General features: G+C 45.0%; 1 protein-coding gene across 1 annotated transcript; it reads right to left on the minus strand.

Moving 5' to 3' along the window:
* Positions 1-263: 263 nt before the first annotated feature.
* On the minus strand, positions 264-21,850 carry LOC140740319 (uncharacterized). Its single transcript, XM_073069472.1, has 5 exons — positions 21,815-21,850; positions 9,070-9,288; positions 6,868-7,046; positions 2,987-3,245; positions 264-640 (listed from the first exon to the last, which is right to left on the minus strand). The coding sequence occupies exons 2-5, from the start codon at positions 9,236-9,238 to the stop codon at positions 264-266; spliced, it is 984 nt and encodes a 327-aa protein (XP_072925573.1). The 5' UTR covers positions 9,239-9,288; positions 21,815-21,850.
* Between the last annotated feature and the right edge of the window lie 4,456 nt (positions 21,851-26,306).

A 26,306-nucleotide genomic window follows, 5' to 3' on the forward strand; every position in this document is an offset into this window, starting at 1 on the left:
TGGTTGTCAATCCTGTTGGGTGCAGTCTTTCATTGATTACATAGTGTTTCTTGTATTTACTGTGAATGACCACAGGAAAATTAATCTGAGGTTTGTAAATGGTGACATATATGTACTTTGATAGCAAATTTACTCTGAACTTTCAACAAGAAGATTCATGTTTAAGATTAAGATTAAAGAGATTGCATCTTAATGTAAACTTGTTAAATTTTATTCACTTTCAAGAGTTTTGCAAAGGAGTTGCTCAGACAACCCTCAGCACCCTATTGTGAGGCTCCTCGGTGTTGCAGGTTGAGGCCCAGCAGATTACCATGTTGTCGGGGTAGCTCCAGACCCCCCACACTGCCAGGTTTAGGAATTAGGTCTGGTAATGTACAGGAATGATGAACGAACAAGGTGGGAGGGGTTTCTAGAGCAGGGGAGAGCCTTTGGGTGAACGTGGGCTGCAGGGCAGGAGTCTGACCGACAGGCAGGTTTGGAGCAAGGATTCCGTAGTGGAAATCCGGGAGGAAAACACTCGCCAAAGCCAAGGGATGTTGGAGGTGAGCTTGCAGCCCTGCACTCGCTTGATGGAGGATGGAGCGTTCTGGGGCTTGAATCCTGGTGTTTCCATTGACTTGTGCAGTCCTTGCAATGGCACCTGGAAGTACAACATACCTGAATCAGGTTTATTGTCACAGATATAACACTATAAGACATAGGAGCAGAGTTATACCATTCATCCATTGAGTCTACTCCACTATACCATCATGACTGATTTATTTTCCCTCTCAACCCCATTCTCCTGCCTTCTCTCCGTAACCTTTGATGCCCTGACTAATCAAGAACTTATCATCCTCTGCTTTAGATACACCCAATGATTTGGCCTCCACAGTCGTTTGTGGCAATGAGGTCCACAGATTCACCACCTTCTGACTTAATACATTCCTCCTCATCCCCGTTCTAAAGTGACGTCTTACTCTGAGGCTGTGGCCTCTGATGTTGTGAAATTTGTCATTTTGTGACAGGTGTACAGTATAATACTCCTGCTTTTCACCGTTCCAGGGAAATCTTTGTCAGAATTTTTTTTGACTTGAAATACCGGTAAATACTTCTTCTTTCTACAGATGAACCTGGTGTCAGGCAGGCTGGAAGCTGCCCACCCAGAGTTATAATTTAGAATGGTACATCTCAGGAACAGGCCCTTTACCCACGATGTTGTGTCAAAGTCATTAAACCAGTAATCCATCATCATCATTAGGTGCCGTGTCATATGATGTGGACGATCATGATCTTTACCATGATTGTTCTTGGCAAATTTTTCTACAGAAGTGGTTTGCCATTACCTTATTCTAGGCATTGTCTCTACAAGAAGGTTGACTCCGGCCATTATCAATACTCTTCAGAGATTGTCTGCCTGGTGTCAGTTGTCACATAAACAGGACTTGTGATGTGCACCGGCTGCTCGAACGACCATCCACCACCTGCTCTCGTGGCTTCATGTGACCCTGATTGGGGTGCAGAGCAGGTGCTACACCTTGCCCAAGGGTGACCTTCAAACTAGTGGAGGGAAGGAGTGCCTTACATCTCGTTTGGTAGAGACGCATCTCCACCCCGCCACTCCAAACTAGCAATAAAATGTCTAATTATCTCCTCTGCCTAAGTAGGTTCCATGTCCTTCCATTTCCTGCACTTTCTCGTGCCTATCTATGACCATCTTAAACACCTCTATCATAGTAGCTTCCACTACCACCTCTGTACTTCCCTCCAGGCTCCCACCACTGTATGTTAAAAAAAAACATGCCCAATGCATCTCTTTGAACTTCCCCCTCTCATCTTGAATACATGCCCTCCGGCATTAGATAGTTCAATCCTGGGAAAAAGCTACTGGCCTCTATCCGATATCACCTCAGCCATCACCATTCCAGAGCAAACAACCCAAGTTCCTCCAACCTCTCTTTATAGAGCATGCCCTCTAATCCTGATGAACCTCTTCTCCCTCACTATAGTATTCACATTCTTCCTTTGATGAGATGGCCAAAAAAATACAGTATTGTGCAAAAGTCTTAAAGTACCCTAGCTATATATAGCACATATGCTAAAATTCTGCACAGTACCGTATTTGAATATTATTGGACCAGTCCTTCTGGGATTCTTGCTTGAGGTCGACACCAGGGAAGGTTAAAAATCTTCCACAGGGCCCAGGAGTTGAGCCTCTCTGAGCTCAATGTAACGTCCAACTTTACCCTTCTGAATCAAGGGGAAATTCGCAAGAATTGTCAACAACAGCTGTCTAGCTTTCTGTCACTTTGATGTGTATGCTTCCCAAGTCTTTAACTTTGATATTTGCTGCCTTGCTCAGGGCAGTTAATTGGGATAAGGAAGGTGGCAAGTTCTCAATGGTAAAAATGTGGCTACAAAGTGAAATGAATGAATATCCGGACTGCAGACATCAAAGTTCAAAGAAAATTTATTATCGATTATTATGGTGAGCATACACCACCATATGCTACCCTGAGATTTATTTGCTTGCAGGCATTCACAATAGAACAAACCAATACAACAGAATCAATGAAAAACTACAAACAAATACTGACAAAAGAAGACAATCTGTACAAATGCTAGATAGATAGATGAAATAGTAGATAATACATAGACAGACAATAGGTAGACAATATATAGATAGACAATAGATAGATAATAGATGGATAGATAATAGATAGATAGATGATAGATGATAAACAGATTGATAGACAATAGATAGATGATACATAGATAGGTGATAGCTGATAGATACATGGTACATGATTGATAGGTAGATCACAGATAACACTGGGAACATGAGTTGCAGAGTCATTGAACGTGAATGTATAGGTTGTGGAATCAGTTCAGAGTTGAGGTGAGTGAAGTTATCCACGTCAGTTCAGGAGCCTGATGGTTGAAGGGCCCAGACATTTCTCTGACATGAACCAGTGAATCTGAAACAACAGGAGTTTCTGTTTCTCACCTGTACTTGTTGTAACACAACGATTTTCACTGCCAGACTCTTGGTTGCTGATTCTGTTCTCATTCGTGGATGGGTAAGCAATGGGGCCACAGAATTCCAGGTAGCCTTTCCCTCCGATGTGATGCTCATCTCTCTCCAGTTTGATCTTTCCAGCTCTGCCTTCACTCTTCCTCTCTTCCTTTATCTCCATCACAAGCTCATCCCGCTCCACACTCTGCTGGTGTTTGCGATACTTAGCTCTTCTATTTTTGAACCAAACCTAAATATGGCAAATAATTAGTGTGTTTGTTTAAAAACTTGCTTTTTGGTAAATGCTTCATAATTCCCAGTGATGATTTTAGGACTGGGTGGCATGGTTACATCAATCACAGTAGCAGCAACTGGCCCACTCAGCCAAGATCACTGGCTGCCAGCTACTGACTTTAAGAGTTCATCCCAACAGTGAAAAGCACTGGAGAAATTACTGCTGACTCCACCCACCCTCGCAGTCACCATCAGGGAGATGCTACAAGTCCTTCAGCACCAGGACTACACGTCATCTCCGAAGCTTCTTTCCTGTAGCTATCCAGCTCCTCAACAAAACTCACTCAGGTGTAACACCCTAGTTATCCCTGCACAACATCCGTTAAATGTTTTTTCCTGCTCTCCTTGCTCTGTTGGTAATTATTCGGTCTGTCCATACATTCACATTTACTTAAGTTTGATTATTGAAGTTTGCACATGTGACTGTTCTGCTAATTGTTGACTGCTCCTGGCTGTTTACACGATTGCCTTGTAAATTGTTGGTTGCTATTGTGTTGTCTGTTACGGTATTGTCCAGTGTTTTATGCTTGGCCCTGAACCACAATCAATTCTGGCGTAGACTCTTCTCAGCCTTCCAGCCACATACAGAGAAAACTAGAGCACCTGGAGGAAACCCTCACGGTTACGGGGAGAATGTACAAACTCCTTACAACAACGGAAATGAACCCGGGTCGCTGGCGTTGTAAAAGCGTTTCGCTGCCATGCTCAGAGTCAGAATCACGGTATTGTCAGTATGTGAAATACATCAGAGTCAAAAAAGAATCTAGTGCCTTCCCGGTGTATATGATGAAGACACTCCCGCAGGGCTTCCAGCCGGGTACCGGCATCGATTATAACCGATGTTTTGATGACAAACTCCACCGCCTTCATCAGGGTGATGCCTGATGGATCAGTGTGTTATAACAAGTACGGATGAGAAACAGAAATTTCTGCTGATGCGGACTCACTGGTTCAGGTAATGCCCAGTCTCACTGGGCCAGAAGGGCCTATTACTGTGGTCTATCTCGAAATAAGAATATAGTTGGTATTTTGAACAGGAACCGGAAGGCATGCATTTGAGGTGAGAGGGGGTAAGTTCAAAGGAGGTGTGCGGGGCAGTTATTTTTATACAGGCAGTGGTGTCTGCAATGTGCTGCCTGGGCCGGTGAAGGGGGCAAATACGATAGGGGTGCTCAAGTAGCTCTTAGATAGGCAAGGAATGGAAGATATGAATATTGTTAAAACAGGAGGGAGCAGTTCAGCTGAGCTGTGATTACTAATTTAATTGAGGAGATTGAGGCATGCAAGGCTCCGCACCCCCATTCTGATAGCATTTTACAGGAGCACCATTGAGAGTACCCCGTCTGGCTGCATCATTGTGTGGTATGGAAGCTGCAAGGGTCAGACTGAAAGCCTCTATTGGGATAGTAAAAACCACCAAGGGGATTATCGGGGTCTCCTCCTCACTATTTAACATCTGCCGGATGATGCTGAGGATGTTTTACGAGTCTGTGGTGGCCAGTGCTATCATGTTTGCTGTTGTGTGCTGGGGCAGCAGGCTGAGGGTAGCAGACACCAACAGAATCAACAAACTCATTCTTAAGGCCAGTGATGTGGTGGGGGTGGAACTGGACTCTCTGACGGTGGTGTCTGAAAAGAGGATGCTGTCCAAGTTGCATGCCATCTTGGACAATGTCTCCCATCCACTCCATAATGTACTGGTTGGGCACAGGAGTACATTCAGCCAGAAACTCATTCCACCGAGGTGTAACACTGAGCATCATAGGAAGTCATTCCTACCTGTGGCCATCAAACTTTACAACTCCTCCCTCGGAGTGTCAGACACCCTGAGCCAATAGGCTGGTCCTGGACTTATTTCCACTTGGCATGATTAACTTATTATTATTAATTATTTATGGTTTTATATTGCTATATTTCTTCACTATTCTTGGTGCGGCTGTAATGAAACCCAATTTCCCTCGGGATCAATAAAGTATGTCTGTCTGTCTGTCTGTCTGTGTCATTTACCGGGACCGTTGTATACTGAGGGCCTGAAGCATTGCTAAGGATTCCCACCATCCATCCCATAATCCCTTCCACCCACTACCACCAGGAAGGAGGTACAGGAGCATCAGGACTAGCACTGCCAGTCTGGGTAACAGCTTCTCAACCCAGGCTGTGAGACTAATCAATACCCTGCCACCACCGAGGTCTCGTCACTAGGATAGAGAGCTGTTTCCTGTTTACCTGTGCTGCACGCTACATGCATTTTCAATGATATGTTAGTAACTTACTTGTGGTGATATTTCGTTTTATGTGCTGTATGCAATATGTGTTTTGTGGGTGCACCATGGTCCAGGGGAACATTGTTTCACTTGGTTGTATACATATTTCATTTAGATGACAATAATCTGGAACTAGTTAGAACATTGTAGCCCAAAGGGCCTTTACCTGTGTTATATTCTTCAATGTTCTAATATTGGTTCCTTTCACACTGACGATCAGCATCCTGAAATACTGCTTAGAAATTTCACATTTGCAGTCTCAATATATAATAGAATGCCTACAAAAACTTGATGAACAAAGCTAACTTAACAATCAATTGCAATTCTTTCCCGAGCTATATTGGATATTATATATTTCCTGCATTCTTTTCACGGGATGTTTAAAAGTAATTTCCCTTTTTCCTTTAGCTGGGATAGTCAGATCAGGTGTCAGGGGTTCCTTTCCACTGAAAGAGATGTGACAGTATTGTACCATCCTTTCAATCATCCCCATGACAACAAGAAAGCTTCCCAGCCAATGAGCTGATCTGTATGAACAGTGTGCAAGACGAGCTGGTCACTGGATCTCAGTACATGTGACAATAATAAACCAATTCCAATGCCGTCGAAGCACCTTAACAATGAATTCGAGCAGCAAGTGTCCACGTTCCAGTCTAACAGTGTCCAATTTCAGTAATGAGATTAATGATTAAAGATTGCTGGGATTGGAATATGTAGGGAGACTTGTGGGCTGCTCCCAGCACACACTTGGGCGTGTTGTTTGCTAACGCAAAAGGCACATTTCACAGTATGTTCCAATGTACATGTAACAAATAAACTTGAGTCTTGGGTGGGCTTTATTTTGTCACATGTACATCAAAGCACACAGTGAAAAGAGTCGTTTGTGTCAATGACCAATTCTGTCTGAAGATGTGCTGGGGTCAGCCCGCTGGTATCACCATGCTTTTGTTTCCAACATACCTTGCCCACAACTCACTAACCCTAACCCTTAAGCCTTTGTGTGTGGTTCTTCATTGATTCTATTGTACTTCCTTGTTCTACTGTGAATACCTGCAAGAAAATGAAACTCAGGGTTGTATATGTAGTTCGATAATAAATTTACTTTGACCTTTTGGAATGTGGGAGGAAATTGGAGCATGTGGAGGAAACTCACAGTGTCACGAGGAAAATGTACACACTCTTTTCAGGCAGGAATTGAACCCGGATTTTGATCGCTGGTGCTGTAGAGCATAACACTAGCTGCTATGATGAAGAAGACTGACTGATAAAGATTGCACTCAGTCGAGCTGTAATCTCTGACCCTGCTGAACGTACCTGGATTCTTGCCTCTGGCAGATTGACGTACATTGCTAGCCTTTCCCTCATGGCCATGTCGGGATAACGTGTTTTCTGAAACGCTCTCTCCAGTGCCTCCAGCTGCTGGGTGCTGAAGGCTGTCCTGTTCCGTCTCTGTTTGTGTCGACAGCTGCCATACCGTGCCTCCAGGATCATTTCTTCAAAATGTGAATGAGATGTTAATGTAGAGTCGCGCCGGTAACTCACACACTGTAAAACACTGCCAATTTGTAAAACTCTACTTTTGTGATACGGGTGACACTTCTCTGAATTGTCCTCTCCCTAGTTATTCCAGTAGGTGGAAGGGAACCAAAGCTTTCATTAGATTGAAGTACCTTCATTTCAAAAGCCTATTGAAAGTCTCCCACTTATTCGGAAGTTATTTATTCATTGAGGTACAGCGCAGAATAGGCCCCCCTGGCCTTGGAGCCTCACTGCCCTGTGATCCCCCGATTTAATCCAAGCAGAATAGTGGAACAATTTACAATGACCAATTAACCTACCAAATCGATATATCTTTGGACTGTGGGAGGAAACCCAGGCGATCACGGGTAAAACTTACGAACTCTGCAGTGGTGGGATTTGAACCTGGGTTACTGTACAGTAAAGCATTGTGCTACCCAATACGCTATTGTGCTGCCCCAACTTGTGTTACCTAACCGAGGGAAGCAGATCATCTTCACTGAACAATATACACAAACCAGATTGGATTTAGAGCCATAGAAAACTACAGCACAGATACAGGCCCTTTGGCCCATCTAGTCCGTGCCCAACTGTTATACTGCCCAGTCCCATTGACCGACTCCGAGACCACAGCCCTCCATATACTTCCTATCCATGAACTTATCCAAACTTTTCTCAAATGTTGCAGTCAAACCCATTTCCATCACTTACACTGGCAGCTTGGTCCACACTTGTACCACTCTCTGAATTCCCCCACAGGTTCCTTAAGCATTTCACCTTTCACCCTCCACCCTCCACCTCTGGTTCTAGACTCACCCAACCACAGTGGAAAAAGCCTGCTCTCATTTACCCTATCTATACCCCTCATAATTTTGTAACCCTCTATCAAATTTCCCCTCATTTCCCTACGCTCCAGGGAACAAAGTCCTAACCTATTCAACCTTTCCCTATAACTCAGGTCCTTAAGTTCCAGCAACGTCCTTGTAATTTTTTTTTTTGCACTTTTTCAATCTTACTGATAGCGTCATTAATTTCTCCAGCAATTTAGTAATTTTCTTGGTGAGGAAGAAAATATGACAAGATCCAAGTAATAAACAGTAATAATTAGTGAAAGTCAAAGGATTCCAGATGATTAATTCAAGACTGATTTTTAAAAAATATTCATAGCACAAAATTGTAATCCAGATTACAGTAACATTAATCATTACTACTCACACAGCGGGCAAAGGCTCTTGGCAGACAAAAATATGGATAGGATGGACACCCAACAGGATGGACAAAAGTAATCTATTTGAGGTATTGGTGATTAACAGACGACAAAAACATGGAAGTAGAAATCTAGTACACTTAAAAACACAAGAGATTCTGCGATGCTGGAAATTCATAGCAACACAAAAAACGCTGGAGGAACTCAGCAGGTCAGGCAGCACCTATGGAGAAAAATAAACAGTCGACATTTTGGGCTAGGGCCCTTCGTCAGGACTGTAAGGGAAGGGGAAAGAAGCTAGAATAAAAAGGTGGAGGGAGGGTAAGGAGTACAAGCTGGTAGGTGATAGGTGTCATTTCTTATCCCTCACCCTTCTGTCTTTCCCCATTCTGTCTCCGCTCTCACCTCCCCTCACCTGCCCATCATCTTCCTCTGGCTCCCTTCCTTCTTCCCTTTGTCCCATGGTCCACTCTCCTCTCTTATCAGACTTCTCCTTCTTCAGCCCTTTCCATCTTCTACCTATCACTCCCAGCTTCCTACTTCATTCCTCCCCTCCACCCACCCACCATACCCCTCACCTAGCTTCACCTATCTCCTCCCTCTATCCCCAGCCTTCTTATTCTAGTTTCTTCCCCGCTTCCCGATGAAGGATCTCAGTCCAAGGCGTCAGCTCTCAACTCCTCTCCATAGATGCTGCCTGACCTGCTGAGTTATTCCAGCATTTTGTGTGTGTTGCCGTAAAGTTTACGGTTGTTCCCTCGCCCTTTCCTGGAGGGGCAATGAATACTCACCGGCCAGGTGCTGGGCCACAGAGAGGGTGTGGATGAGTGCCTGCTGGGCTCCTGGCTGTGCTCGCTGTACTTGCTCACCTGCCTGACGGTGCAGGCAAAAACAGGCAGCCATGGAGTCCACGCTCTGCACACAGTGGCTGTCCCCACTGTGATAATAGACTGCATCCATTTCCCTTGTAAGGAAAGATCTGAGCTGTGTATTTTTCAAGTCGTTAATATCTAAAAGAGAAATAAAAAGGTGTGTGTTTTCTGAGCATATTACATCAGAAAATATATAAGAATGTAGAAACATAGAAAACCTACAGCACAATAAAGGCCTTTCGGCCCACAAAACTGTGCCAAATATGTCGTTACCTTAAAAATTACCAAGGATTACCCATAGCCCTCTATTTTTCTAAGCTCCATGTACCTATCCAAAAGTCTCTTAAAAGACCCTATCATATCCACCTCCACCACCACTGCCAGCAGCCCATTCCACACACTCACCACTCTCTGTGTAAAAACCTTACCCCTGACATCTCCTCTGTACCTACTCCCCGACACCTTCAAACTGTGCCCTCTCGTGTTAACCATTTCAGCCCTGGGAAAAAGCCTCTGCCTATCCACACAATCAATGCCTCTCATCATCTTATAGACCTCTGTCACATCATCTCTCATCCTCCGTTGCTCCAAGGAGAAAAGATCGGGTTCACTCAACCTATTCTCATAAGGCATGCCCCCAATTCAGGCAACATCCTTGTAAATCTCCTCTGCACCCTTTCTGTGGTTTCCACGTCCTTCCTGTAGTGAGGTGACCAGAACTGAACACAGGACTCCAAGTGGGGTCTGACTAGAGTTCTATATAGCTGCAACATTACCTCTCAGCTCTTAAACTCAGTCCCACAATTGATGAAGGCCAATACACCATATGCCTTCTTAACCACAGAGTCAACCTGCGCAGCAGCTTTGAGTGTCCTATGGACTCTGAACCCAAGATCCCTCTGATCCTCCACACTGCCAAGAGTCTTACCATTAATACTATATTCTGCCATCATATTTGACCTATCAAAATGAACCACCTCACATTTATCTGGGTTGAATTCCATCTGTCACTTCTCAGCCCAGTTTTGCATCCTATCAATGTCCCACTGTAACCTCTGACCACCCTCCACACTACCCACAACACCCCCAACCTTTGTGTCATCAGCAAATTTACTAACCCATCCCTCCACTTCCTCATCCAGGTCATTTATAAAAATCACGAAGAGTAAGGGTCCCAGAACAGATCCCTGAGACACACCACTGGTCACCAGCCTCCATGCAGAAAATGACCCATCTACAACCAGTCTTTGCCTTCTGTGGGCAAGCCAATTCTGGATCCACAAAATAATGCCCCTTGGATCCCATGTCTCCTCACTTTCTCGATAAGTCTTGCATGGGGTACCTTATCAAATGCCTTGCTGAAATCTATACACTCTACATCTACTGCTCTACCTCCATCAATGTGTTTAGTCACATCCTCAAAAAATTCAACCAGGCTCAAAAGGCACAACGTGCCTTTGGCAAAGCCATGCTGACTATTCCTAATCTTATTATGCCTCTCCAAATGTTCATAAATCCTGCCTCTCAGGGTCTTCTCCATCAACTTACCAACCACTGAAGTAAGACTCACTGATCTATAATTTCCTGGGCTATCTCTACTCCCTTTCTTGAATAAGGGAACAACATCCGCAACCCTCCAATTCTCCTGAACCTCTCCTGTCCCCATTGAGGATGCAAAGATCATCACTAGAGGCTCAGAAATTTCCTCCCTCATGTCCCACAGTAGCCTAGGTTACATCTTGTTCAGTCCCCGTGAATTATCCAACTTGATGCTTTCCAAAAGCTCAAGCACCTCCTCTTTGTTAATATCTATTTGCTCAAGCTTTTCAGTCCACTGTAAGTCATCCCTACAATCTCCAAGATCCTTTTCTGTAGTGAATACTGAAGCACAGTACTCATTCAGTACCTCTGCCATCTTCTCCGGTTTCATACACACTTTTCCACTGTCACACTTGATTGGTCCTATTCTCTCACGTCTTATCCTCTTGCTTTTCACATACTTGTAGAATGCCTTGAGGTTTTCCTTAATGCTGTCCGCCAATGCCTTCTCATGGCCCCTTCTGGCTCTCCTAATTTCATTCTTAAGCTCCTTCCTGCTGGCCTGATTATCTTCTAGATCTCTATCATTACCTAGTTTTTTGAACATTTGTAAGCTTTTCTTCTCGACTAGATTTACAACAGCCTTTGTACACCATGGTTCCTGTACCCTACCATTCTTCTCCTGTCTCATTGGAACATAACTATGCAGAACTCCATGCAAATATCCCCTGAACTTTTGCCACATTTCTTCTGTACGTTTCCCTGAGAACAGCTGTTCCCAATTTATTCTTCCAAGTTCCTGCCTGATAGCCTCATATTTCCCCTTACTCCAATTAAACACTTTCTTAACTTGTCTGTTCCTATCCCTCTCCAGTGCTATGGTAAAGGAGATAGAATTGTGATCGTTGTCTCCAAAATGCTCTCCCACTGACAGACCTGACACCTAACCAGGTTCATTTCCCAGTACCAGATCAAGTATAGCCTCTCCTCTTGTAGGCTTATCTACATATTGTGTCAAGAAACCTTCCTGAACACACCTAACAAACGCCACCCCATCTAAACCCCTTGCTCTAGGGAGATGCCAATCAGTATTTGGGAAATTAAAATCTCCCACCATGGCAACCCTGTTGTTATTACACCTTTCTGGAATCTGTCTCCCTATCTGCTCCTCGATGTCCCTGTTACTATTGGGTGGTCTATAAAAAACACCCAGTAGAGTTATTGATGCCTTCCTGTTCCTGACGTAGTTAGAACACTGTTATTTGCTATAGCCAGCTGGCTGGACAGCCAAGTGACCATTCCTACCCCTTTGGAGAACCTTGTCGAAGTCTGAAGCTATCTGGGAATTCATTCATAGACATCAACTCTGTATCAGTTCAGTGCCAGAAAATCGAGACCACCTCTCTCCCCAAACCGTTGGCCACTTCATAGAGTCATCAAGCACTACAGCACAGAATCAGGCCCTTCGGCCCAACCAGTTCATGCCAAGGTGTTATTCTGCCTCATTCCGCCTTTCTGCACCATGACCATAGCCCTCCACGCCCCTCTCAGCCCTCCAAACCCCCCATCAATGTACTGTACTCGTCCAAACTTCTCTTAACCGTTGCAATTGAACCCATATCCACCAGCTCGTTCCACACTCCCACCACTATCTGAGGGAAGAAGGTCCCCCTCGTGTTCCTTTTAAACATTGCACCTTTCACCCTTAACCCATGACCTCTAGATCTAGTCTCACTCAACTACTGTGGCAAAAGCCTACTTGAATTTACCCTCTCTATACCCCTCATAAAGTCTTAATCTATTCAAACCTTCCCTATAACTCAGGTCCTCAAATCTTGGCAGCATCCTTGTAAATTTTCCTCTGCACGCTTTCAATATCATTGATAACTTTCCTGTAGGTAGGTGACCAGAACTACACACAATATTCTAACTTTGGCCTTACAAACATCTAATACAACTTTAACAAAACATCCCAATTACCATACTCATTTTTCTGATTTATGAAAGCCAATGTGCCAAAAGCTCTCTTTATGACCTTTTCTACCTGTGATGGCACTTTCAGAGAATTGTGGATCTGTATTCCCACATCCCTCTATTCTACTTCTGATCTAACGTCACTACAGTGAGCAATATCTAGAAATTAAACATAAAACTGAGGCATTCTCTTTCCTATGGAACTGAGTAAACAATCCCATTGCAGTAACACCAGACAACAAAGATTTTGCTTCCTGATAACTTTTGGGTGTATCTTATAGATTTTGGGCTGCTGATCATGAAAATCACCATGAAATTTCCTATCATGCAACATTTTTTGATATCAGCTACATTCGTTATTTCAATTCATAATTCATGTCAGAATAATTGATGCCAAGATTGAGGAAGGTAGTTTTGTTGGTCCACAAATCAAACAGGTCATCAATGACAGGTAATTCAAAGAACTTCTAGTGGGACAGGAGAAAATCGCATGGAAGGCATTGAAGGATGTTGTTGAAAATTTTCTTGGTGACTACAGATCACCAAACTACGTGCAGCTGGTTAACAACATGCTTCAAGCATACAAAACCATTAAGTGCAACATGTCACTAAAGGTTCATTTTCTGCATTCCCATTTAAACTTTTTCCCTGAAAATCTTGGCGCTGTCAGTCATGAGCACGGTGAAAGGTTTCACCAGGACATTGAGGTCATAGAGAAGTGGTATCAGGGCAACTGGAATCCATTAGTGCTGGCTGATTATTGTTGGACACTTAAATGAGAAGCCTCAGACATTGAATACAAAGGAAAATCATCAACAAAATATCTTCAGCTTAGTTGAACTATTACAAAGCGTCAGCACTGTTAATGCAATTAAACACATTATATTTAATAAACGCTAATTTCCTGTTTCTCCAAATACCTACGTGATACAAGTAGTCTGAACTTTTATCTGTTCATCTTCAAGTGGTCCATCATAAACAAAAAAAAATTCTGAGGAAGCAACACTTCTGAAAAAAAATTTTGTCCAGTGTAATCAAAGTTTAGGGAAGTTCTGTCAAATGTTCTTTAAAAATATTAATTCCTGATCAACATCACTAGAACAGAATAGCTTGTCATAACTGTACTTGAAGAATACTTGTTTTGGAACAAAGAATATTACAGGCCCTTCAGCCCACAATGTTGTGCTGACCTTTTAAGCTGCTTTAAGATCGATCTAACCCTTCCCACCTAACCACAGTTTCTTCCAAACTTCCCTCCAGTTTCCTCCAAACTGACAACAGGTTCTTTTCCACCACACAGCAGGAATGATGCAGCAGCAGTGAATCACTTGGAGGTGGTGACTGGTGCTATATTATCCTTCCCAAGTATTCGTTCCATTTCTAAGTTAAGGTGAAAAGTGAAGAATTGAAAGCATCTGAGGTGCACGCAGGGGACGGTGGGAATATGGAAATGTAGAAGCGGGTACAATTTCAACTCCACGATTACAAAGGTGACACAGTCTCAGCGGTTAGCGCAACGGCGTTACAGTGCCAGTGATCACCAATCGGGATTCGGTTGCCCTAATGTTTCTAAGGAGTTTGCACGTTCTCCCCACGACCACGTGGGTTTCCTCCAGGTGCTCTGTTTCGCTCCCATGCTCCAAAGACGTGGCAGTTAAGGTTATAGTGAATCGCAGGCTTGCTCTATTGGTACCAGAGGCGTGACACCACTTGAGGGCTGTCCCCAGCACAACCCCCAGAATGGGTTGATTGTTGACGCAAAATGGTGCACTTCACAGAATATTTCGATGCTCTGACGATCAAATAAAGCTAAAGCCAATCACAAACCAGAGGAAGTCGGCAGATGCTGGAAATCCATGCAACACACACAAAATACTGGGTGAACTCAGCAGGCCAGGCTATGGAAAAGAGTACAGTTGACGTTTCAAGCCCAGACCTTTCATCAGGACTGCTAAAGCCAATCTCTCTTTACAGAGCGTTTGGGCTGGAACATGGACAGGAAAGATTTAGAAGAATCCAGACCAAATGGGATTAGTTTAGATTGGTATCTTGGTCAGCATGGAGAAGTTGGGCCAAATGGCCTGTTACCATGCTGTACTGAGTTATAAAGCAAATAATGAACCAAATAATTAGGCAAGTAAAGCCAGAACCCTTTTTCAATGTAGCCTCATGCAAATCAAATTATAAGCAAAGTATTTGTACATCCTAGTTTTCTCAATTCCTTTCGAAAAGTTCAAAATGCTTAATAAATTTATTACCAAAATACATATACATCAGCATACACAACCCCAAGATTCATTTTCTTGATAAACTGAAGAAATCCATAGAATAATGACCATAATGGAATCAATGAAACCAACTTGGGCATACAACCAGAGTGCAAAAGACAACAAACAACAAAAACAAAAATAAATAAATAACAATACTGTAATCAATAAATAAGCAACAAATATGAAATAAGGAGTCCTTGAAAGTGAGTCCATAGGTTGTAGGAATACTTCTGTGATGGAGCAAGTGAAGTTGAGTGAAGTTATCCCTTTGGTTCAAGAGTTTGATGGTTGAGGGGTGGTAACTGTTCCTGAACCTGGTGGTGTGAGTCCTGAGGCTCCTGTACCTTCTTCCTGATGGCATACATGTCCTGGGTGGTGGGGGTCCCTGATAATGGATGCTGTTTTCCTGCAACAGCGTTTTGTGTAGACGTAGTTAATGGTCGGGAGGGTTTTACCTGTGATGGACTGGGCCGTATCCACGATTTTTTGTAGGATTTTCCATTTGAGAGCATTGGTGTTTCCATACCAGGCTGTGATGCAGCCAGTCAATACACTCTCCACTACACATCTATAAAAGTTTGTCAAAGTTTTGGATGTCATTCCGAATCTTTGCAAACTCCTAAGGAAACAGAGGCACTGCCATGCTTTCTTCAGGATTGCACTTACGTTCTGAGCCCAGGACAGGTCCTCTGAAATGATATCACTGCGGAATTTTAAATTGCTGACCGTCTCCACCTCCGAGCCCCCAGTGAGGACGGGCTCATGAACCTCTGGATTCATCCTTCTGAAGTCAATAATCAGCTCCTTGATCTTGTTGACATTGAGTAAGAGGTTGTTGTGGCACCACGCAGCCAGATTTTCAATCGCTCTCTTATATGGAGGGAGATTGAGAATTTGCATCTGCAGAAGATACTGCAACCTATTTTAATATGAAAGTTTGTCCATGAGTGGTTTGGTCAGAGACTGGTGGAGAAGTTGGGTCATTTAAGTCAAATCCAAGGGATGAAGTGAAGTGGAAGTAGGATGGGATTATCGTTCCCTCAGCAGGGAACATAACAACATAGGAAATAGGATTCAATAAGATCATGGCTGATCTGGCCATGGACTCATCTCCACCTACCTGCTTTTTCCCCATAACTCTTAAGTTCCTTACTATGCAAGAATCTATCCAAGTTTGTCTTAAATATATTTACTGAGGTAGCCTCCACAGCTTCATTGGACAGAGAGTTCCACAGATTCACCACCCTCTGGGAAAAGCAGTTCCTCCTCATCTCCGTCCTAAATCTACTCCCCTGAATCCTGAGGCTATGTCCCCTACTAGTCTCACCTACCAATGGAAACAACTTTCCTGCCTCTATCTTATCTATCCCTTTCATCATTTTATATGTTTCTATAGGATCTCCTCTCATTCAGGGTAAAGTCAGGTAGAGCAGTAGTGAATAGGAGACTTGGACAGCAGATTCTGTGACTGCGAAACAGAAACCGAGGTGGCGTGTTGCCTCCCAAGTGCTCGGGTCCAGGATGTCTCAAGTGGCTGCAGAATATTCTCAAGAGGGAGGCTGAGCAGCCAGTGGCTGTGGCACACGTTGCCACCGGTGACAGGTAGAAAGGGGGAAGAGGTCCTGCACAGTGAGTATAGGGAGTTAGGGAGGAGGCTGAAGGTGGTTATTTCTGGATTGCACCCAGTACCACATGCTAGTCAGGGCAGGAATAGGATGATAGTACAGATGAATGACTGGCTGAGGAACTGATGCAGGTGACAGGTGATGCAGATCATAGAGCAAAATTGCAGTCAGTGGGTTGAGTTGAAGTGTAACAGGGGGACCAAATCAAAAAGGGTGATGAATAGAGGACTGGAAGGTGCTATATTTGAATGCACGCAGATGACCTTGTCGCACAGTTAGAGATTGGCTGGCATGACCCTGTGGACATCACTGAGTCGTGGCTGAAAGAAGATCGTGGTTGGGAGCTTGAGTACACCTTGTATTGAAAGGTCAGGCAGGTAGGCAGAGGGGATGAGGTGGCTCTGTTGGTAAGAAGTGAAATCACATCCTTAGAAAGAGGAGGCATAGGATTGAGAGATGTTAGGTAAATGCAAGGGTAAAATGACCCTGATGGGAGTTATATACAGACCCCTGAACAGCAGCAGCCAGAACGTGAGATATAAATTACAATGGGAGATAAAGTAACATGCAGGATACACTAAGGAGAGTTAGTGAAAGATGCTTACTTGGATTTTCAAAAGGCCTTTGACAAGATGCCACACATTAAACTGCTTAGAGAGGTAAGATCTCATGGTATTATAGAAAAGATACCGGCATGGATAGAAGATTGGCTGACTGGCAGGAGGCAAAGACTGGAAATAAAGAGGTCCTAATAAAAAAACACGAAATGCTGGCAGAACTCAGCAGGCCAGGCAGCATCTATGGGAGGAGGTAATAATGACGTTTTGGGCCGAAACCCTTCATCAGGAGTGGGGGTAAGGTTGGAATTGGAGCAAGGGGTGGTGAAGTCGAGACGGTTAATGTCCCGACGGCAACTAGAGATGAACAGATCCACGGCGGGTAGAAGTCCTGGGCGGGGAGTCCATGAGGGGCAGGAGGGTTGGAGACGGGAGAACGGGTCATCGGTGGGGGTGGGAGAGTCCCTACCGAAGAAGTGGGCTCGAAGACGGAACCGACGGAAGAAGAGCTCCACGTCCTGGTGCACGCGGAACTCACTGAGGTGAGGGCGAAGGGGGACAAATGTGAGGCCCTTACAGCCTCAGAGAGAGGACGGTCGGAGGGGATGGTGAAGACCCGGCAGGGTTGAGAGCTCTGGTCCGAGGGGGGTGGGAGGCTGGTGGAGTCAGCGGGGAAGGGTTGGGGGTGAGAGGAAGCTGAAGCCCCCGATGGCCCGGGAACCGGTGATTGAACCTCAGGCTCGGAAAGATCAGATGGCAGCATGGTGGTGGGGGAAGGGGAGATGGCAGCGCATGGAGGTCCAGCTCGGGGGTCAAGGCTGGGATCCAGCGTGCTGGTGGGGGGAGGGGAGACGGCAGGCGTGGAGGTCCAGCTCAGAGGTCAAGGCTGGGATCCAGCGTGCTGGTGGGGGGAGGGGAGACGGCAGGCGTGGAGGTCCAGCTCGGAGGTCAAGGCTGGGATCCAGCGTGGTGGTGGGGTGAGAGGGGGAGAGGGCAGGCGTGGAGGTCCAGCTCGGAGGTCAAGGCTGGGATCCAGCGTGCTGGTGGGGGGGAAGGGGGGAGAGGGCAGGCGTGGAGGTCCAGCTCGGTGGTCAAGGCTGGGACCCAGCGTGCTGGTGGGGGGAGGGGAGACGGCAGGCGTGGAGGTCCGACTGGAAGTTCAAGGCCGGAGTCTCTGAGGGGGTGTCCATGGCCGTAGGAACCCGCGTTGGTGGTACTGGAGTCAGGGTTCGGAGTCTGTCCAATGCTGTGATTGGCAGCGGGGGTCGCAATCCTAGATTCATGCGTGTTGGCGTCGGAGCCGACGGGCTCTGGGGTCCGCAGATGGGCGATTTTGCAGTGTTTGACAGACGAAACAAAGTCAAAAAAACGACGATTGCATGCATGAATCCGTCGAAGGATGAAATAACGGGTGGGTCCACGACACACGGCGAAGAAGGTGTCCCGGAGGTGCGGGAGGTACGAGGAAAGGGGGGCCAGGTATCTCCTCATCACAGAGATGGTCGCTCTCACAGCCCGGCGGGAGAAGCAGCAGAGGCCCTATTCTGGTTGGCTCCTGATGACTTGTTTCTCCACAGGGGTCAATATTGGGATCACTTCTTTTCACATTATATGTCAACAAGTTGGATGACAGAATTGATGGCTTTGTGGATGATACAAAGTTAGGTGGTGGGGGGCAGGTAGTGTTGAAGAAGCAAGGAGCCTGCAGAAGAATTTAGAGAGATTGGCAGATTGAGCAAAGAAGTGGCAGATAGAATATTGTGTAAGGAAGTGTATGGTCATGGACTTTTTTTTAAGAAGGAATAAAGGAATAGACTATTTTCTAAATGGGGAGAAAATTCAAAAATCAGAGGTGCAAAGGGATTTGGGAGTCCTTGTGCAGGGTTCCCTAAAGGTTAACTTGCAGACTGAGTCAGAGTTAAGAAAGGCAAATGCAATGTCACCCTTCATTTCAAGAGGACTAGCATATAAGAGCAAGAGTGTGATGCTGAGGCACTGGTCAGACTGCACTTGGAGTATTGTGAGCAGTTTTGGGCCCCTTATCTAAGAAAAGTTGTGCTGCCATTGGAGAGGGTTCAAAGGAGGTTTATGAGAATGATTCCTGGAATGAAGGTGTTAACATATGAGGAGTGTTTGATGGTTCTAGGTCTGTACCCACTGGAGTTTAGAAGAATAGGGGGTGGGAAGGGGGATCTCATTGAAACCTATTGAATATTGAAAGGCTTGATAGTGTGGATGTGGAGAAGATGGTTTCTATTGTGGATGAGTCTAGGACCAGAGGGCACAGCCTCAGCATAGAGGTATGTCCACTTAGAACAGAGATGAGGAGGAATTTCTTTAGCCAGAGGGTGGTGAATCTGTGGAATTCATTGTCACAGACAACTCTGGATGGCAAGTCATTGGGTAACTTTAAAGTGGAGGTTGATATGCTCTTGATTAGTAGGGATATCAAATATAATGGGGAGAGGGCAGGAGCGTGGGGTTGAGAGGGGTAATAAATCAACCATGTTGGAATGGCAGAGAAGACTCAATGGGCCAAATGGCCTTATTCTACTCCTATTACTATGGTCTTATGGGTTTCCCAACCCAAAAGGGACAACAGCAGTCTTTAGAGAAAGCAGCCCAGGTTTTGCATTTATGCTCCTCTGAACAGGCTATCTTCCCGAGTCTGTCAAATGTTGTCACTGTGTTAACAATCCTGTCTGTATCTGGCTCTACAAAACTGCAGTCGTACTCAATCCTGCTCAGCAGGCCTCACTCTGCACAAACCATCCTTCTTAGCAAAGCAGCTTCAGATTTTTTCCAAAACTAAATACAGTGTCATTAACTTTTAAGACATTGGCATTTTATTAACTAGACATGACAAGTCATTAAGCACCAAAACAGACCTTTCAGCCCATCTAGTTGATGCTAAACTTTTATTCTGCCTAATGCCAGTGACTCACTCCTCGACCATAGCTCTCTACACCCCTCCCATCCAAACTTCTCTTAAATGTTGCAATGGGACCAGTATCCACCACTTCCACTAGCAGCTCATTCCACACTCTCACCACCCTCTGAGTGAAGGCCCCCCTCAGGTTCCCCTTAAACATTTCACCTTTCCCTTTAACCTATGACCTTTAGTTTTGGTTTCACCCACACTCAATGGGAAAAGCCTGCTTGTATTTACCCTATCTATGCCCCACAGAATTCTGTATACCTCTATCAAATCTCTCCTCAATCTCCCACGCCCAGAATACCGGCTCAGAGCTATTCTCCGCGGAGTAACGAGACTCAGAGATCTTTAGAAAGAGAGGGATCCGGTAAAAATTGAGACAGGGAATAGAGAGTAATTGGGATAATTAGAGAGGGGGGAGAGTGAGAGATCTTTAGAAAGAGAATGGAGATATTTAGCGAAAGAGAGATTGCTAAAGACAGAGAGAAAGTGTGTGAGTGTGTGTGTGTGAGTGTGAGTGTGTGTGTAAGATAGAGAGAGAAACCGATCCATTTGTGAAGATGAAATCACACAATGGGTTTGTATCTCACTCCACGACCCTCATCTCCAACAAAACGTTTTCTTCACAATATTCAACTTCAGACTGCGGATTACAGGCTTCAGCTCGCAACACAGAACATTCGGAACTCGGCGCTCAACCCGAGTTCAGAACGATATTGGAATCTCCATTCCCACGATCTCTGGACTGGTTCTTAGTGAAAGTTAACTTGGAAAATCGCGGTGACTGACTGTGTAAATTGTTAACAGATGACCTCTTATCTCTTCCTTTCTAGTCCCGTTGAAAGTTCTCGGGCCGAACGTCGACTGTTTATTCATTTCAGTAGATGCTGCCTGACCTGCTGAGTTTCTCCAGCATTTGGTGTAAGTTACTCAGGGTTTCCAGCATCTGCCAAAGTTCGCGTGTTTAGGATCTGTACAATCTCTTGTGTTTACTCAATAGCGGGTACGTGGAGAAAGATAAATGCGGGGAATGGACTAGGTTTAATGCACAAACACTCTAAACGATGGACGAACTCGCAGGTCGGGCAACATCTCCGGTGGGGAATAAACAGTCGGCGTTTCGGACAGTCCTACATAATGGAGCGGCCCTTCCCTGAACTGCTCTCGGCCTCGCTCTCTGTGGTAACACATAGCTCGTGCTAACACTTCTGAAATGTACCAACCCAAACCATAACGATAAATCGGCTGTGAATGGTTCTGGTTTAACCCGCGCTCGCTCGCTGGGGAGATTACTTAACAAACCTATTTCAAGTATCGGGGGCAGCTCGACCCGCAGAGTTCCTCCAGCAGATCAACACACACCAAACGCGGGAGGAACTCAGCAGGTCAGGCAGCATCTATGGAGAGGAATAAACAGTCGACGTTTCGGGCCGAGACCCTTCTTCAGGACCGGAAAGGAAGCGGGAAAAACCCCCAGATTCCAGAATGCACCTCTGTTAACGACTCAGCAAAGTTCACAATTTTTCTTAAGTCTATTTAAAAATCACTTTTTAAAAGTTTTTTTTAAGCTACTAAATCAGCTGTTAAATTTGCGGCGCGAATAGATAAGTTAACTTTTCTGCCCGGCTTTCTCTTCCGAACTAACTACCTATATAGCGCTAATCGAATCGTCCATAAAATCTAACACCCGGCGACTTGATTTCAGATGCAAGTTTGATGTCACTTCTAGAATTGAGAAGTTTTCCACCGCAGGGCGTTACTCACGGTTCCACCGGGGGTCGGAAGCTCTGCCTTTCAAAGTCGCACCGAAGCCGCGATTCCATAAGGACTCAGCGCATGGGGCTTATTTATAGTACGATAAGCCCATGTCAAACCGGCGACAGTCCCGAAGTTCCTCCCCCGCCCGTGGCAGGTGCGGGGATTGCTGGCGCTGTGAAACGGATCGATCCGCTTTTCTCTGCCATTGAAAAGCTGCTCAAAATTAACCGGTCGCTCTGTCCTGTCGGCCGCCCTAGAAACGCCTCCCGCGGTCCCGAGATGGAAATATCATGGCAAGGCTTTGAGAGGAGACAACTCTCTCACCCTTGAATTATTCGGAGAGATCTCATTATCTGGAGAGGTTGGATCAACGGGGATTTTTTCCCCTCGAGTGACCTGGAGGTGTATAAAATCAGAAGAGGCATAGGTTTCCCCCTCCAGGGTAGAACTAGAGGGTGTACGCTTAAGATGAGATGGGGAAAGATTTATAAAGGCAACAAATTATAAACACAAGATGCTGCAGAGGCTGGGAATCCAGAGTACCACACACAAAGTGCTGGAGGAACCCAGGAGATCAGGCAGCGTCTGTAGGGAGGAATGAAGAACCGACGCTTCCTGATCTCGGCCTCGAAAAGCCGACAGCCCTGAGATTAATTTTGTCTTCTTTTAGCCAATGTGCAAAAGATAAAGTTGTGCAAATGGAAATACGGAGAACATGAGTTGAAAAGTCGCCTTGAAAGTGAGTTTGTAGGTTATGGAATCAGTTCAGTGAGTGAAGTTGTCCATGCCGGCTCAGGAGCCTGATAGATGTTGGATAACGGTTCCTGAGGTGAACCTAAAGTGTGGAACTGCTTTACCTCCTGCCCACTGCAGTAGCGAGAAAAGGACATGGGCCCGGGTATAAAACCAATACCACCTATACGATAAATTAATATTAAATGAATACACTTGTTCTATTGCATCTTTCAGAACGGTCAAATCACATTGCCACTAAACTCGGTTTGACACTGAGTGAGTATCAGGAAGTAGAATCCAGCAAGCCGGGAAAAGACCTCCCGGCTCGAAATGTCGACTCTTTACTCTCTTCCACAGTTCCCCCAGCATTTTGTGTGTGTTGCTTGGATTTCCGGCACCTGCAGATCTTCTCGTGTTTGTGAAAGTGCAATCCAGATATTCGGAGTGGGATTTTTTATATTAGCAATCAGGGTCGGGGTTCGGAGTTCTCATTCGCTAACTGATTTCTTAACTAACTAATCCACACTGGGGGATTAGGGCAGATTTGCCGCTAGAAAACTTGTAATTTAATCGCCCGTTTATCCCTCAATCTCCTATATTTTCTTCTTTTTTAAATTTCTTTTTGCATCACTTATATAATTTCATATATTGATTGATTGATTGAGAGGCAGCTCGGAATAGACAACACCCACTCGATTTAATTCTAGCCTAATCACGGGACAGTTTACAGTGACTAATTAACGTAATAGCCGGTAGGTCTTTGGACTGTGGGAGGAAACCGGAGCACCCGGAGTAATCCCGGAGTCACGGGGAGAACGTACAGGCAGCGGGGAGGGGGGGGGATTGAACCCGCTTCGTTGGTACCGTTAAAGGGTTGTGCTAACTCATGATGTATTGCAATGTTCTGTTGCCGCAAAACAATCAACTTCACGACATAGGCCGGTGATATTAAACCTGATTCTGAAACTTCTAACTACTGCGCCCTCAGCCACATCGGGCGGACACAAACGAGATAGGACTCGATTAGAGTGGCCAGGCGCTTTAACCGATCTGCTTACTTCCCCAGTTAATAAATCATTATTACGATGATTTCCTCGGTAGTTTCTGACTCAAATAATTTTACCGGGATAAATGGGATTAAAATCTCTGAAAAAATGAGAAGTTTTTGTTTTTTGGTGCTATATTGTGAATGTATAATCAGCAATCCTTTTCGGTATTCACTGGTTTATTTAAAAAGACATCAAGACTGTTGTGTTTCTGATAGTATGCCTTCATTAAATTCCAATAGCTTCAAACGAAGGAAATCCAAAACGTTAGTTAAAGTAGATGCTGTGGTTAAACTAGTTTTTGCTTCACTTCACCTCCAAGTTAGCAAACATAGCAATATCGAGGAAATCTGCAGATGCTGGAAATTCAAGCAACACACACAAAATGCTGGTGGAACACAGCAGGCCAGGCAGCATCTATAGAGAGAAGCGCTGCCGACGTTTCGGGCCGAGACCCTTCGTCAGGACATAGCAATGTGATCTTGACATACGAACTCTCTCAAGCAATGTAAAGTCAGCCGCAGTTTTGGAACTAGATGGGCAAATGGCGTCGCAGTTCAAAACAAAATACTTGGAAACTTCGCCGAGGTGCATGGAGGCAGCACCCATCTTCAAGGACCGCCACCTTCCAGGCCAGGCTCTCGCCTCACCGCTGCCGTCGGGAAGGAGGTACAGGAGCCTCAGGACTCACCCACCAGGTTCAGCAACAGTTATTACCCCTCAATCATCAGACTCTTGAACCAGAGGGGGTAACTTCACTCACCCCCAACACTGAACCTACGGACTCACTTCCAAGAACTCTGCAACTCGTGTTCTCAATATTTATCTATCTATCCATCTATTTATTTATTTATTATGGTTTTTCTCCTTTTCGTATTTGTATAGTTTGTTGTCTTTCGTACATTGGTTGTTCGTCCGCCTCTGTTGTGTTTCTTTGTGTTTACTGTGAACATCCGCAAAAAGCTGAATCAGGAAGATGTACTTCGATAATAATTTTAATTTGGACTTTGAACTTGAACTTTGGGGTGTGGAAGATGATCACGGGAGTGAAACGCTGGAGAAAAACAATGTTCAAAGCTAAAACTTGGAATATTCGGCACCAGGACACATTCGACCAGAAACTGGGAAGACGCTGAACATCCAAACCCTGTGAATTTGGACGGGCTGCTTCTGGTCGGAACTGACCGACAAATTCGCCAACAAATTAAGAGCAGGATTTGGGTGGAACAAAACGCAGGGCAAACCAGCAGACATGCTTCCCGCTCGAAACCAACTGGAGAATTTCCCCCTTTCAACCTCTTATGCACAGGACATTGCTTTGTGAGAATCTAACCGCAAGCGGCACAATTTTAGTGGCGTTGAGGGATAAACGGGCGATTAAATCGCAAGTTTTCTAGCGGCAAATCTGCCCTAATCCCCCAGTGTGTCAAAACAAAGGTTCCCGCGCTAATCTGCCGGGTCTAAAAGATTTGGGAATTTGGCTGAGATGTTCTAAACGATTTATTTTGTGAGAAACTAATGGACTCTGACAGCCAAAGAGGACCAGCGGGCGCCGACCGAGGGACAGTTATTGATCCCTGTTACAAGACAATTATTAAAGAGAATGTGTGTGAGTGTGGAAAGCACACACTTTTCTGAATACGGCTCAGCTAACACCCTGAGCGCCAAAGTGCTTCTGCACACCTCAGGGATTGATTTATAGTGATTTGTTTTCAACTGCTTTTTCTCGTTTGTGCCGGATACCTTAGTGATAATTTATTTCTAAGATTGTGGCACGTATCCACTTTTCAACCTTGCGACGTATTATTTTACGCGCGGCTCTCGATTCACGCAGATTGTACTTTCTCCAGTTTAAAGTGGAAGGTGAACCTCTGGTGAAACACAGCGGGAGCCAGTTGAGCCATGCAAGGCTCTCCCACCGTGTCTCTTTGCTGCTAGCGTTCGCCACTGATAATTTATCGATGACCTGGTTCTTCTTCATAACAAAACTATTCTCTATAAAATGTAGCTTTTTTGTTGCATTACGCGCGTCACACCAAACCAGGTTCCTATTACATGTAAGTATGCACTATGTGGCCACTTTATTAGGTAGCTCCTGTAGGCCATCCACTTCAATATTCGTTGTGCTGTGCGTTCAGAGATGTTCTGCGCACTATTGTTGTTGGTTATTTGTATTACTATCGCCCTCCTGTCCGCTTGAACCAGTCTGGTCATTATTCTCTGACCTGTCATTAACAAGCTCCCCCCCCTCCACCACACACACAGACAGAACTGTCGTTCACTGGATTTTTTTTTTTTTGCTCTTCACACCATTCTCTGTAAACTCCAGAGATTGCTCGTGTGTAAACCCCAGGAGACCAGCAATTCCTGAGATACTCAAACCACCCCATCTGGCACCAAAAAAAATCATTCTACAGTCAAAGTCATTTAGATCACATTTCTTCCCCAATCTGATGTTTGGTATAAACAGCAGCTGAACCCCTTGACCATATTGACATACTTTATGTATTGAGTTGCTGCCACATGATTGGCTGATTAGTTATTTACATTAACAAACACGAGTAGAGGTGTACCTGTTAAAGCGTCCACTGAGTGTAGATGGCAAACAAAGTTGAGCCTTGATAATGAAGTAGGCAGCAGGTAATTTTTCATGGGGTGGGGGCAGGAGAGCATGTTAGTGTTCAACACAAATCCAGAGCAACACACAAAATGCTGGA

Source organism: Hemitrygon akajei, chromosome 16, assembly GCF_048418815.1.
Source record: "Hemitrygon akajei chromosome 16, sHemAka1.3, whole genome shotgun sequence".
Lineage (NCBI taxonomy): Eukaryota > Metazoa > Chordata > Chondrichthyes > Myliobatiformes > Dasyatidae > Hemitrygon > Hemitrygon akajei.